Source organism: Lacerta agilis, chromosome Z (assembly GCF_009819535.1).
Source record: "Lacerta agilis isolate rLacAgi1 chromosome Z, rLacAgi1.pri, whole genome shotgun sequence".
Taxonomy (NCBI): Eukaryota; Metazoa; Chordata; class Lepidosauria; order Squamata; family Lacertidae; genus Lacerta; species Lacerta agilis.
Window position 1 is genome coordinate 32,197,875 of NC_046331.1, and position 15,563 is coordinate 32,213,437.

General features: G+C 38.6%; 1 protein-coding gene across 7 annotated transcripts in view; it reads right to left on the reverse strand.

Moving 5' to 3' along the window:
* The window catches only part of DIAPH2 (diaphanous related formin 2), a 322,676-nt gene that overhangs the window by 80,902 nt on the left and 226,211 nt on the right, over positions 1-15,563 (reverse strand). For all 7 annotated transcript variants that reach the window (XM_033137161.1, XM_033137162.1, XM_033137160.1 and 4 more), the window contains one exon: positions 14,755-14,890. In XM_033137161.1, coding sequence (XP_032993052.1) covers positions 14,755-14,890 — 136 coding nt within the window. The remainder of the gene's footprint in view (positions 1-14,754; positions 14,891-15,563) is intronic.

A 15,563-nucleotide genomic window follows, 5' to 3' on the forward strand; every position in this document is an offset into this window, starting at 1 on the left:
AAAATGCCTTTCATACAAGGGCTTGGAGGGGAAGGGGAAGATTAAACCATAACTGGTCATCTGGATCTGGCATTGATGTAATTGATAGGGGGAAGCTTTGGGAAAACTTCAGTCCTCCCTTTGTTCAGTTCTAACAGAAAGCATCGGTATACAAATTGGAGTGAATTCAGAGAATGATGCTACAAAATTTATGGTATTCTCTGTGGAAAAAGAGTGGAAGAAATGTAAACGGAAAGTCCTGGAGGAGGAGATTAGAATACTAGGGTGAACACAACAGGAAATGGAAACATGAAAGGAAATGGAATTTGAACATATGGAACTGGGTGAGAATTAAAGGATATGTAACAATAAAATAATTGTGGAATATTGGTATTAAAGAAAAAAAACATGGTTGATATTTACCAATAATAAAAACAATTCAGGATTGCCTCTTGGATTTTTTGTGGGGAAAAGAAATGAATTATTTTGAGATGCTGTGACTTTTACATTAATTTTCTATATCTTATTGTATAATGAAGAACTTTAATAAAATCCTTACAAACTGAAAGCTGACTTTTGCATCATCCCAATTTGTGAGGATAATTTTAGAATAGTTCCTCGCCACTCTAGAAAACTGCAGAAGTAGGGAAATGGTGAATTATGCTATGTACAGTTTGGTAAATGGCTGCCGGTATTTGCCCCACGCAAAAACACTCCTGGAGGTAGAAGATCACTCTTTTCCTAATGCTATGAGCTGCTGCTTCAGCAGAATAAATTCACAAGAGAAAGACATGACAGTCTTAAAAGACTGATAATCTGTGCTCAGAATCTGTTGCTGCAATTTATATTTCTTTCCTCACAAATGGTAGCTGGGAATGAAATAATGTTGAATTACTCCATTCCATCTTTTTTAAAAAATACATGAAAATGTAATATTCATTTAAGTGTACTTTTCTTACTAACAACCAGTCCTCTGCAAAGTGATTTTCTATTTAATGCCTCAAATGTCTTTTGGTATAATTTAGAAGCAAAGGGGAAAAATGGACTGAGGGCTAAATGCTAGAAGCACTTTTATAAGCTGGTTGCGTCACCACTAAACCTTGCTGCTAAATGTTGTTCTCTTAAAGTGGCATTTCCTAGTTCACAGCTATGCAACTCAGCCAATTTAGAGATGTAAAAGACTCTGCACCCAGTGATAGTTTTTTTTTAGCAATTTGTGCATGAACAGAACAAGCTGTTGAAGGTGGAGACCCAGGATAGTGCTCATCAAGCATACTAGGCTTCCAAACCTAGTTTAGAAGACGTAACAGGGCTTAGTGAGTTGGGAGTCTGTGGCAGAGAGCAGTGGGATGAGGGAGGCCAAGATGAATTAGGCTGGTGAAGAGGCACGGGTGTCTCCCCTTCCTGCTGCAATAAGCTCCCCTCCCCCTTTGTCTCCCAGAATGAGAAGATGCATAAAAGGGGGGTTTGGCTGCACATAAGCAGAGTTTCCAATTGTTTGGGAAAAGCCCTGAGGAAGCGGGGACTTTCAGTCTTGACAATTGATTTTAATGGAAGAAGACAACCAGGAATAAGCTGCTCTCTTCATTAGCAATGGCATTCTATAAAGTTTGTGGGGATGTTGTTTTTGCTAATGAACTTCACCTTTGAACTGTGTGATCAATGACCGGAACACTCCTGTGACATATGTGTACTTTTTGACTATTTCTTTTATGTAAATATCTTCATGTTGTAAGCCACCTTCAGCATAGTTTTAACTACAGAAATATACAAATATTATGGTGATCGGCTTCCATTATGCAAGTGCTAATGCCTGCACCACCTATACTAATGCAACAGGAAGTAACCCCTCCCACCATGCCAAAGCCAGGAAGAGGGAGCACCCCACCCTGTCATAGCTGTGCTGAGCTGGAACCACTGCTTTCTGCGATTCCAGGAGGAGACAGTTCCAGCTCCGAGGGCCAACTGGAGGTTCCTTCACTATGAGAAGTGAAGCTACATGGAACCAGGGAGGAGGCCTTTTTGAATCATGTTTATTGATTTTCCAATATATATCTCCAATTACCAATCAAATTAAAATCCAAATTAATTAAACAATTCCCAATTAAAACAATTCCAATTATGCCAATTTTTTATAATTTTTGGACTTCCCATGTCTCGGACTCCGGAGCGATCTTCACATCTCTTTCAGTTGCATTCACAGTCCAATACTTTCACAGCCTCTGATATATGCCAGCAAGCAGACGCAATTATAATAAATAATGTCTCTGTATGGATAAAGTCACTCTCATTCCAAATGCCACATTCCGGTCAGCACCATCTTCTCCTTCTATTACATGCCGAACTTCTTCGCACAGCTCTCTCCCCCGCGCGCATTCTATCCACCCCTTTCAAGGAGAGCCAGACACCTCCATAAATTCCACTAGCAATCGTCCACCAAGGCTGGCTTCTCCCTTTGAAGTGGTGTTCAGCTTCACGGGCTCTCCTCAGCAATCAATCTTTGCTGCGCCATTACCAGCCGGAAGTCCTGGGAGGAGGCCTTTTTGGTAGTCTCGCCTGCCCTCTGGAACACCTTCCCATCAGATGTTAATAAAATAAACAACTATCTGACTTTTAGAGGACATCTAAAGGCAGTCCTGTTTAGGGAAGTTTCTAATGTTTGGTGTTTTACTATGTTTTATGTTTTAATTTGTTGGAAGCCATCCAGAGTGGCTGGGGCAACCACGTCAGATGGGTGGCATATGAATAATAAGTTGTTGAAATTAATCCTCAACAAATCTAGCTGCTGAGGTAACCCTTATACAGTAATTCAGTTCTCAAGGCACATTTATTACTGCTTCCTTGATAAATGTCATCAGCAAAACCTCAGATAAGCATCTGTGTTCAATGCAAAGGTATTATGATCTGCTTTGCAGTTAAGCCTGGAAGCATTATGATTGCTATTTGACACAGTGATAACTGAAAAGGCCTCTTAATTCAGTAACTCAGTCAAAATCAGCAGTAAGTATTACAGTCAAACTATATAAATATATTATTTTACAAGTTCTTATTTTTATGTAGTTCCCAGTCTTTCAGTAGAATCCAAAAGTGTTAGCTCTTTCTTCCTGGAATACTAAGTCTTTTAATTCAAGCAGTAGGAATGAGGAAAAGAAAGCTGGCTAAGGCATATTCCAAGGCTCATTGACTTAAATAACCTCTTGCCAAAATTTTACTGAAAACAAAATAAAAATTAAAAAAAATTCCTTCCAGTAGCACCTTAGAGACCAACTAAGGTTGTTCTTGGTATGAGCTTTCATGTGCATGCACACTTCTGCACACGAAAGCTCATACCAAGAACAAACTTAGTTGGTCTCTAAGGTGCTACTGGAAGGATTTTTTTTTAAAAAAATTTGTTTTGACTATGGCAGACCAACATGGCTACCTACCTGTAACCAAAATTTTACTGTTCTTCAACACAGGGGACACTTAGGGTCTCTGCAAGAAACCTTTAATGGGCCATCTTGAAGAACAATACTTGAGAGAAAATGTGCCGTTATACTTTTGGTATATCTAAAAAGGTAAAGGTAAAGGACCCCTGACAGTTAAGTCCAGTCACAAACGACTCTGGGGTTGCAGTGCTCATCTCGATTTACAGGCCAAGGGAGCCAACGTTTGTCCGCACAGTTTTTCCGGGTCATGTGGCCAGCATGATTAAGCCGCTTCTGGTGAAACCAGAGCAGCGCATGGAAACACCATTTACCTTCCCGCCAGAGTGGTACCTATTTATCTACTTGCACTTTGACGTGCTTTCGAACTGCTAGGTTGGCAGGAGCTGGGACCGAGCAATGGGAGCTCATCCCGTCTCAGGGATTCAAACCGCCGACCTTCCAATCAGTAAGCCCTAGGCTCAGTGGTTTAGACCACAGCGCCACCTGTGTCCCTAGGCTTGGTATATCTAAGGTATACTAATTATATTTTTTCATAACAAAGAGAGGAACACACTGCACAGTCAACATTAACATAGTGCATTCACACACCAGCAACTACTATATTCTTGAAGTCCTAAAATGTATTCAGACCAGAACTCACCTTTAATTCCAATCTGCAACAGAGACTTCAAATAACCTTAAAATATTTGTCTTTTTGTTTTACTACTACTGTCCTTTCATCCCTCCATCCCTTAAAAAAAAGAAAAGCTAACAGGTTTCACCTGGTGATTCTTAGATAATGGATCCAGATTTACCAGCTGAAAGACAATGCTGTGGTCCAATAAGAAATGGTATGTGTGTGTACACACACTGGCAGGGAGAGGGAAGCACCTTCACTGGCTGAGTAGATCAGTTACTCTTGTGTGCAAAGGTGTGACATAATAAATAAATTCATATCCCACCTTTTACCCAAGGATCTTTGGTGGCATATATGGTTCTCTTCCTCCCCCTTTAATCAACTATGTGAGGTACGTTAGGCTGAGAGAGTGTGACTGGTGCAAGGTCACCCAGTGACTTTCATGGCTGAACAGGGATTTGAAGCCAGCCTCCCTTATAATCACTGCTAACCACTACTGGGCATGAAACTGTACTCATAATCTCTTCGAGCTTTTAAAATATATATCCTTAGCCATTCATTTTGATTTTGTGTGCAAAGGTAGGCCAGTAAAATGGTGTGAATTTTTTAGACAGAATATACAATTAACCAAAATATTGCAGAAACTGTAATTTTTAACTCACGTATAAACACTTTTTATGCTTGCATCCCAAATTGTAAGCTGTCCATTATACTTCTTTTACTGTACCTTATCTGCTTCTCTTTTTAAAGATGATAATGACAACAGCATGCATTGGCACTGAAAAAAATGACATCACCACCCAACAGCTGCTAGCCTTGGGCTACATTTAATTTGACACCTGGTAAGTACTTCTGAAAAATCCCCCAAATGACTTTAAATACACTGGGAAAGCATTGCTATTTTTAGAAAATGGCAATCTGTCCTAATTTTGTTCATACACTTATCTTAACAACTTTACAAAGTTTGGTATGAACAAGACTGAGCTAGTACTGGAGCATTACTTTCCCCACATTTTTTGTGTGTGGACATTTAAATGGCAGAAAGGTTAAAAGTGATTTGTAACTTTTGGGATTTGCCATCTCCTTTCAGGAAGCCATTTCATGGTCAAGTACTCCTCTACTCCATACCCACAGAGAAAATGCTTCATCTACAAGTGATCATCTTTAGGGCCTTATGAAATCATTTGGTTGCACTCTTTCTTTGTACTCTTTTCTACATGCTTCCATCGTGTTCTTGTACCATTTCTTGATTAGGGTCTTGACATAATTGTCCACATAGATGGAAGCAATGGATAGTCATGCAGTAGCATCTTAATTATGTACTACAGGACACCAGCAACCACATGGGAAGGAAGTCATCTGCAGCTTACAGCAAAGCTGTTCAGCACTACTGTACCAAGTTAGCTACTTGTAAACAGTGGTTTTTTTCTGGGGGGATGCAGGGGTATGCATACCCCTAAACATTTTGTGAATCTAAGTTTGGCCTCATTAAGGGGCATATGAGTAGGAAAATGAGAGTACCCCTAAACATGTTTTTTTAGGGGGGGAAGGCACTGCTTATAAACCTAGTACAGTACAAAGATGGTAACAAATTGGGTGCACTTACAGGGAAGACGCTACTACTTGCCTATAACATTCATAACTACTACAAGTAAACTTTTAAGTGGCTAGTACATAGATTACAGTCATGTAAAACCACCACGCACCACAATTTCATTGCTAACTAAATGTATCCTGCATGCTAAATAAATAACCTTAAGAACCAGGTTTTCTAGTGAGCATTTTTCTCCAAAAACAGTGAATAATATTCACTTTTTAATTTAAACACAGCAAGTCGTGCCAGTGCAAATAAGTTAAGCTATACCTCACATTAGTTTGTAAAATAAGGTGAAGGCTTGTTTACACAATAATTAGCAGATTCCTTATGATATGTCTAGGATCAGGTTAACATATTGAGAAAGAGTTGGCAAGATACAGATATGGTTCATTAAAAAAGAACACTTTTTCAGAATTAAAATATGTTTGTCAAAGTTTTCCTTATTAAAAAAATGCTTAATTTAAATGTTCAGCATTAAGTCAAGTGGATGCTTCAGAACAGACCTAGTTTCTTCTTCTTTTCAACCATCCAGAACAAATACATTGGTGTAAAACAGAAATAGAAGTTGGGATATATGAATGTGGAGAACAATTGAAGGTGAAGATGTATGAGGAGTACTGTATGCAAAAATGATCAATGGAAAGTAATTAAACTGTAATATAATTAAAACAACATAAAAGCAAATATATTAAACAGCTAATAATTTAAAGAATAGTATGGAAATTATACAAAGGTCAGATGCAAAGTCCAGGAATGATAGAAAACTATCATAAAAACTAATGCTGAAAGGCAGCATGTTTTATATAAAAAAATAAAACTTTAAAAGTAAGAAAATAGACATCAGGATTCATCAAGACATTCAGAGACATGCTATACCCAAAATCCTGCCTTAATGAGAAATTTATTTTGCTTCTCAGCATTGCTCTTTATCTCTTGCCATGCTGATAATACATAACTCAGGGGGTCAGCGAACTTTTTCAGCAGGGGGCCAGTCCACCGTCCCTCAGACCTTGTGGGGGGCTGGACTATATTTTTTGGAGAAAAAATAACGAAATCCTATGCCCTACAAATAACCCAGAGATGTATTTTAAATAAAAGGACACATTCTAGTCATGTTAAACCACAATGATTCCCGGACCGTCTGTGGGCAGGATTTAGAAGACAATTGGGCCGGATCCGGTCCCCGGGCCTTAGTTTGCCTACCCATGCAATAGAGAGTTCTGGTTTTTGTTTATTTTATTCCAACTCCACCATTACTAGACTGCATTTGATTACAACAAAACCGTTATGCTTTTCTGTTGGTGGTCATTTTTCTTCAATCACCTGAGAGCTTGTGATTGAAAGGGTGTACTGTACCTTTACTGTAAGCCTTTATGTGTCTAATTCAACAAAAGAGTCTAATTGGTTTCCTATTTTTATGCAGGAAATTGTGGGGGGGGGGATGTTATTTCTCCCTGCAATTTCCCTGCCAAATGACTGAGGAGTGAAGGGCAAACCCTGTTGTCCAATTCTAAACACTTTATTTTCAACAGCTGTTGGAGCTTGTCTCATCTAGTTTCATAATCTAATACAAATTCTGAGAGACAGTCAATTTGTTTTCAGAAATATGTTTGTATTATATCTATGTTATAGTCCAACAAACTTAAGAAAAACAAGCTAATCATCACAGTGCTTGCATCCTCTTAGTGTTACTTGCCTGATCTTCCTTCAAAGACTACTATGCCCCCATTAAATAACTTGAGGAACAGACTGGATACTGGAACTCACACTGGGTCACCATGCTTGCTTTTCTGTGCATAATTTCATTACCATACTTACAATGACATAAGAAAGACTAGTTTCATCATGGACCCCTTTACAACTTTGGGGTTACTGTCTAAGAACAGACTTCCCTTTTATATCTGTGCCTTTTAGAACAACAGCCTCCATTGAGACTAGGGCACCATAGAGAATATGTGTTCAGTCATCTTTGCCAATTATTTTGTTTTTGGGGCTTCAGGACCAATATCCTTTGTATGATCTTGATTTCTTCTGATTCCTAGAGCTCTGTGGCTTATCCTCTCTTAACCCTGCAGAAGCACACTGAGAAAACAGCCGCTTTAAAGCACTATTGGCAGCAATAAGAACAAAACTGCTGCATGCACACCCTCTAAAAGAGATTAGATTATTTTCATGCAACCCTAAACTTAGTGTTTCTCCTAGCAATGTTTTTACACCATATGTGAAAAGCCCTTAAGGACCACTTTACATGGGTCCATTGTGATTCTTGTAATAGCAGGATATTCATATTTATGACCATGTCTGGGAAATGGGCAGCTTGAACCCTGCAGCGTCACAGGGCTAAACTGGATTTTCAGTGGCACACAATATTCCTGTCTCGTTAGTTAAACCATCTTAATGCACAGGAATGGAAGCCACAAAAAAGCTAACCAAAACTCATTTCGCATGGTATATAACAGGGGTGTCTAACTCCCAGTTCAGGAATCTGATCTGGTCCCCAAACATTTTTTTTTCTAGATCCCTCTGATGTTAGCTGCAAAGGCACCTTGCTAGGATGGGCAAAGCCCAGTCCCCTATTGGAGACGCAAGCTGTCCCCTCTCTCCAGCCAGCAGATTGCTCATTTGATGAGATGAGCAGAGAGAAATTTACAGCCCCCCCCCCCAGCTGATCTGCATGAATTAGCCGAGGAGGGATGCATGCCTGTGTGTATGCCGAAGGCTCTATATGTCTTTTTTGTGAGGGCGGGGTATGCAAGAGTGTTTACTGGACACACCCCTATATTCTGCCACAGTTGCCACTGGTATGCAGGCATGGAGAATTGGCCAAGGTTAAATGTAGCCCTCATGACGAAAAACAAAGCAAAACAAAGCAAAAACAACAACAACATGCTATATAACCTTTGGACTGTGTTTACCCTTCAAAAACACATTGAAAATCATTCTTTGAACTTTGGATAGCATTACAATAACGAAGGAATAATTCATTTGTTTCTTTGAAAAACAGTTAACTAGCATTTAGCATATAAAGTAGCCAAGTTTATTTGTCTAGTTTCCCTGGAGATTGAAAATAAGATGCAGGCTTGCATTCCTAAAGCATTGTTGTTGTTTGTTTGTTTGTTCGTTTATACCACTTTGAATTGTTCTTATATCTAGATTTAAATATTTTCTAGGACTTCAGGGTTACATTTTGCAATATAAAAGAAGCAGGTGAAAATACCATATTCGTACACTGGACTGTTTTCACAAGATGTGCAACATCCAAAAACACTTGCGGAATCAACCATATTAATTTAGCAGAAGTAAAAATAAGAATAGATAATAACATTTCAGGTGCAGATTTTCATAATGAACACATCTTTTAAAGTAAGTTGAGAAAAATATCTGTCTACTGCTATACATTGGTAGAGTTCACCACTCTACTTTTATATTATAACAAGCAAATTCCAATGTGGATAAGTTAGAATACAGGATTTTTAAATCCATGGATAAAGACTTCCCAATGTTTTTCTTCTCTTCGCATAAATAAAACTGATCACATTCTTACAGCATGTAATTCAGTAATTAAGGAATCTCTGCTTAAGTAATATAAGGAATTTCTAGACTGATGAAGAGAAAGCTGCAGATATTCTATTAAAAATATCAAATTGATACTATCAAGTTGAAATCTACTGAAATCATTGTCAAAAGCTGTAGAGTCTATTTCTTAAAGAGAATAAATCTGTGTAGTAGCAAATTGGGATTGTCACTTGTGGCTTTTTCTCTGATACTGCTCAAAGTTCTCACGCCCCCCCCCCCTTTATAAAAAAGTGGTCATGTAAGCCAACAGTAGGAATTATTACCTTTCTTTGAGTTTGATGCATTCTGTAACATTTTTTTTTTTAATTAAGCACAACTCTGGCTTGTGTGCCATAAGTGACATTGCAACTTTCTGTCTATTACTGTTTAGTTTACAATGCCACTTTAATGTAAGCTTGAAAAACTTGTGTCCCGCTAAACCAAATATATCATGCAAACTCAATTTTTTTGCAGTCCCAGACAGGGAGCAAAAACAGGAAGCTTCCTGAGTTCCTGATGCAAGTTCCTGTGTTGAAATGTATGCAAGTATAGCTCAACTCATTTAACAAAGAAGTTTCAAAAAGTGAAGAAAGATAAGCCAATAGATACGTTTCCCCCATTTAGTGAAAGCTCTTTGTGGCATCTTGTGGACTTATGAAAGTATTTCTGTGCAGAGAGAGTACCTAGCACTTTACTGTCAAGTTGCATGGGAAGAAAGGGAGGTGAACATGAAACAGGTGTCCCAGGATGCCTTCAGGAGCTGATGAGAAGCTCTCTCAGGAGCACTCTGAATGAAAGCTAAGCAGACAGAAATAAGCAAAGGGACTTAACTTGCAGTGGAGCATCTGTACTATAAAGCGTGTGGAAGTAACACCTATAGTTCAATAAAGATGCAATCTACTGCTTCCTTACCTTCCTTCAAAGGTACTTGCTACAATGCATTTCCCTACTCCTAACCTAGATTATTTCCCAGACTATTTTCATGTGTACAAATATTCACTTTATACAAGAGAGAGAGAGAGAGAGAGAGAGAGAGAGAGAGAGAGAGAGAGAGAGAGCGCAAGCAGGTGTTTAACTACTGGTATGGCAAATGACATTTTACAAGATGTACATGATCCTGTGTAGGATCACAAAATTGCACAAAACCTAAATAAAAATAAGGCTAATTCCATACACATAAATGGAACCACCAGATACACACACACCAACCTGTGCAACCCAGACTAACATGTGTCACAAGAAGAGAGAAACTACTGCAAGGAGTGCCTACAGAGCAATTGCTCAAGTGAAGGCAAAGTTAGGAGGCACAAAGCAATGTTGGCTCCATAATGTTTCTGTGTCTGCTATACTGTTCTCTCTCAGTTGTTCTTATTGAAAGACACAGTCCAACGAGCCGATTATCAGGTGCAGAACACATTTGTGGAATGCTCTCCCCATGGTGGCTCCCCTGGCGCCTTCATTACATATATTTAGGCGCCAGGAGAAAACATTTCTCTTTAACCAAGCCTTTGGCTGACTGAACATTTCATGACCTTTTAAATGTGTGTGTGTGGGGGGGTGTTATTCATTTGTTTTGCTTTTGTTTTATTGTGTAGTTTGTATTTTCATTTTGTATTTTTATGTTTGGATGTGATCTTCAGATAAAGGATAGTATACAAATTTTATTAATAATGATAATAATAATACCAAATTGTGTTTCTGTGACAGCCAACACAACACCCCTCCTATGGAGTCCATTTGTGCATTCTGCCACTAATAATCAGGTGTAAAGTAGAGAAGTATAGAGAAAACAAGTGATGTCTAGGCATCTTAGGATCAGATAATTATTTACAAAATGGCTTAGGTGCATGGTGAAACTAAAGTTCATGCTGTGAACATTGTCTCTTCTATCTTCCAATGCTGTGGTAATGGGGTGTATCTGTTGTATGTATCTGTAAGCTGAAAGCGATACTGACAAATTTAGCAATAACTAGGGTTTCTTTGCACTGAGCTGTTAAAAAGGCATGAACATGTTGCATTCATTGTGTAAAGGGCTTTCAGGGCCAGCCCAGTACATTTTGGCACCCAAGGCAAACCACAAAAATCACACACACACCCCACTCCCCGCAAGAGAACAAGGGGTGAGTGAAGATTGTGATCATTGGGGGGGGGGGGTGTTGGGTAAAACCTACATTGGGAACAAGGGTGGGAAAAGAGCACCAGCACCTCCTATTCACCAAGAAGTCACTGTAAAGATGACATGAGAGGGGGTTTGCCAAGGAGCCATGGATTTAGCCTCCAAGGAATGCTGTTGATGCCACTGTGGCGGTGGCAGCAGGCAATTCATTCCTGGGAGGCTGGATCTGCTGTCCCTGTGAATTCTGTTGCTTCATGGGTGGGCCAACCTTCAGTACAGGGAAGCTATTAACAATAATGTCATTGTTAATATTAATATATACGAGCTTATTATGTGACTTGTGATTCAGCTTTTTGGATTCAAATGTATTTTCAACAGTAAAGTACCTTGACATCCCAGATAGTTGTCAGCCCCCTGTAATGAACTCCATTCCACTGTCTTCATCTGTGCTAAGGGAATGTTAATATACCTTTCAAAACAATTAAATCAATACTAATTGTGACTGAAGCAGCTCATTCTTCCATTTATCCTTGCACTGCTAGTTAAAAAGTAATTTTAATTGTCATGGTAATCAGATATAATGGAGACATTAAATAACATTTGCATCAAAATTACTACCATCAAATTTGCTCTTCTTAAAAGGCTGTGTGTTTACTGTTCCCCCACTACACACACACACACACACACACGCGTGTGTGGGTTTGCATGCACACACACATACTAGATTGTTATGTATGCTGAGTTACACACATAGTTCACTATAGCAGATACTCAGATCAAATGTGCACTTCTTAACAGGAAGGCTATTTAAAATGTTTCAAATTCTTGCCATCTTTCAATCCATTCCCTGGCCACTGGACTGCCAAATGAGATCTCTTCTTTTATGTCCTTTGACAAAAAGATGCTAACAGGCAATTAACCCCTTTTGAACATAGCACATTATGTAAAGCGACTCAGCTTTACATTATGCAAATTTTTTATTAATGCCTCCTTTAGGGTCCTGTGTCAAAAAGTCATGGTGGAAATATAATTGGGACATACAGATAGATGATAAGCAGGGGAATACTCTATGGAAAAAGCCTCCATACAAGTCTTTGTCAGCTCAAACTAGAGAGCTTTTCTTAATGTTAGTACATGGCTGGCACCTTTCTCTGCAACAGCTGCTGTTTGTGCACCTAGGTATATCATCAGAGGGGCTGTCACACAGTTGGCACATATAAGCACATGTGGTGGGATGTCCTAAGGTTGAATTTTGGAATAAGGTGTTTTCTGAAATATCTTTAATAACTAAATAAACTTTTGATCTATCTTTCCACTTGTGCTTTTGAACCTGTATATGGAAATAGAACGGGACTTGGAATGTAAATAACAACAGCAGCCCAGAGATCCATTGCCAAATCCTGGAAGATCTTCAATCTTAATAATTTGGATTGGTGATAATCTAGTCTGGCAACTTGCCCGCCTTGAAAATATATCTCATGAACTAAAGGTTTCTAAAGGGTGGATATCGGAATACTGGGTTTTTTAAATTGTTTTTGCTATATGACATGATTTATTTCTTATATGAATATAGCCACTCAATGTCATCTAAGACTTTATATAAACATTGCCCTCAATAAAGATGTAACTCACAGGTGAAGAATACTTTTATTTTTACATATCTCATTTGTAAAAGGGAATTTTTGTATGAATCAATACTTCATTATTCATTTTTTCCTCCAGCCAGTAATGCTTTAAGGTTAATTTTTTTTGATTACAGTATTTGTTTTCTTTACTTCTGTTATGTTTGTACTTTTTAACAAAATCAACAAAATATTAAAAGTGGGGGGAAATTCAAAGTGGAAGTAAAATAAATAGCAAAATTTACAACTTGGAAATGGTCCGAATATAGTGTCATGGCGCTGTCAGGCATGGAATGTCCAGAGTGACACTGAAAAGTTAGGGAAAGTTATGTCAATCAGTCCTACATCTCTCAGGTACTCCTAGGTGTGCACCGAATGAGGCAGTTGCTGCAACAAAGAGGCCCCACACTCAACCTCTACTTATGTATCTCCCCTGTCTGAGCTACGCCTGGGTGTAACTTTTTGCTCCTCCCGCTTCAATCTCTTCTGGTTCTGGGAGACAGTGGAGCAGGAAAGGTGGGGGCAAGAGGAGGAGGTGTGGAAGCCCATGGCCCAACCTATCTCTTCCTCCTCAACAGGTAATATAAAATAAGTTGATGTGTCAAAATGCCTTCAGGATTGGGAAGGGTAAAAAACAAACAAGGGGCTATGCTTTGTGATAGGTATCATACAAACAATAGCTACAGCATTAGAGAAAGGCTTGGATGCAGCAGCATGTGTTCTTTTCTCTTTTGTGGAGCCTTGAGTCAAACAGCAAACCACTAGCTCATTTGTGCAATATTAGACTATGAATCTAAGGTGCTGTGCTGCCTTTCTCTAAAATAGAAAAAAGATACTTTGATGTGCAATGTTTTTGTTCCAAAGCTCATCTAATTGGTTCAAATTCTGAGAAGTCCTGTTGCCTCAATTCACCCTAATTATAAGGCTTGTTCTACCATTCAACTAATACACCTTGGCATCTTACATAAGATTTGTCAAGAGAGTAATGTTGTTATTTTTGCTAGAACTGAATCCTGTCAGATTTGCTCACTGGGTAGAAAAGACAAGTCACAGTCACACACTGAGCATTTTTATGTGTTTTATGATTGGGATGGATTAAGCTCTGCCGCACAACAGAACTGAAATGATCACAGAAGGGAGAACAGCAAACTGCAGGGTGAAGTAATCTCTCGTTCAATCTAATTCATATTTGTGTCATATCTCTTCTCCGTTTCAGGAACCCAAAGGGATGGAAAATAAAGCATGCATTTCAACTGTCTTTTGGAACTCAGCAAAGCACAGATATTAGGGGCCTATTGATTCTTCCTCTCCTTTCCTTCCTGCGCCCATTCTCACAGAATGCTGATGTACACATTATAGTGTCATTTCAGCTAACCAGAAAGCTTAACGTAAGGTTTTCTTTATCATATCCAATTGTCAATCTGTAGTGAGGCTTGCAGCTGAACCAGCTCTTGAAAAAGCACTGCTGAGAGCGCATCCATTTATAATGGGAAGCCTTCAAACCACAGAAGAGAGATGTTAACTACTGCACGCCCTCTATTATAAAGATGTTTGTAGAATAAAAAATTAAAACACTGCAGAGATTTTTAGAACAAGTAAATCCATTTAAAAACACACACATTTAACTGTACCAAATGAAAACAAGTCAATAACTCAATACAAAATGCCTTGGAAAAGACTGTACGAAATGGCAGTGGAAGAAGGAACAAAAAAAAACTAGACATGGTGAAGATGCCTGAACATGCTATCTCTCTTTCTCCACCTTTAATGCAGCAATTAAGTATTTTTTACAACTGAAAGTGGTCTTAACCAGATCAGATCTATTACAAATGCTTACTTACCTTTATTCATGTCAATCAGTTGCTTCTTCTTCTGTTGCCGCTCCAGTTTCTCACGTTCTGCTTTCTCTTTTGCTAGCTTGGCTCTCTTAATTTTCTCCTCCATCTCTCTTCTCTTGTTATTTTCCTTCAGTGCCTCCTGCATTAGGAATGTGAAACACAGTGTTTTTCCATTACTTATGCACAGAAAATTGAGAAAAACTTGTTTGTGTATAGACCTGAGTTGTATTTTAGTTGCCTGGAGAAAGATCATGTCGCCTTTGAAGGTGCCAGGTGAATAGCAGTTTTCTAACAAACAATAAAGAAACCCTTCAAGTCTTCAAGTCTTTTGTGCCTTTCAGTCTGAAACATTTTTGACATACAAGCCTATCCAGAACAGAAATTCAAAGTAATGGAAAATAAATGCCTATGTTACAAAATTATTAATGGATGACACCTTGAGCAAGTGAACAAGTCCCCCATCAAGTACAGATAAACTTCAAAGTGAAGTTCAGAAATACATTGTGCCCACTCAACCAACAGACACTTGGTATTAATTTACTATGGCACACCTCCAAAGGAAACAAAAGAACATGTAGCAGTCCATACATGCCTAAGAATACGTACAACTTCTGTATCCTGACTGTGGTTTCAATATAGCAGAAACATGGAAAGATCTTCCTAATGCAAATTTCTTTCTTTGGAAACTTACATTTGATGAAGTTTTAAAGCAACAAAAACATTGCTTGTCTTTTCAAATGAGTTGTTACCACCACCAACCAGTTTTCTTCCGGAATGTGTCTAACTAGTGCACATCACAAACAATAATTTGA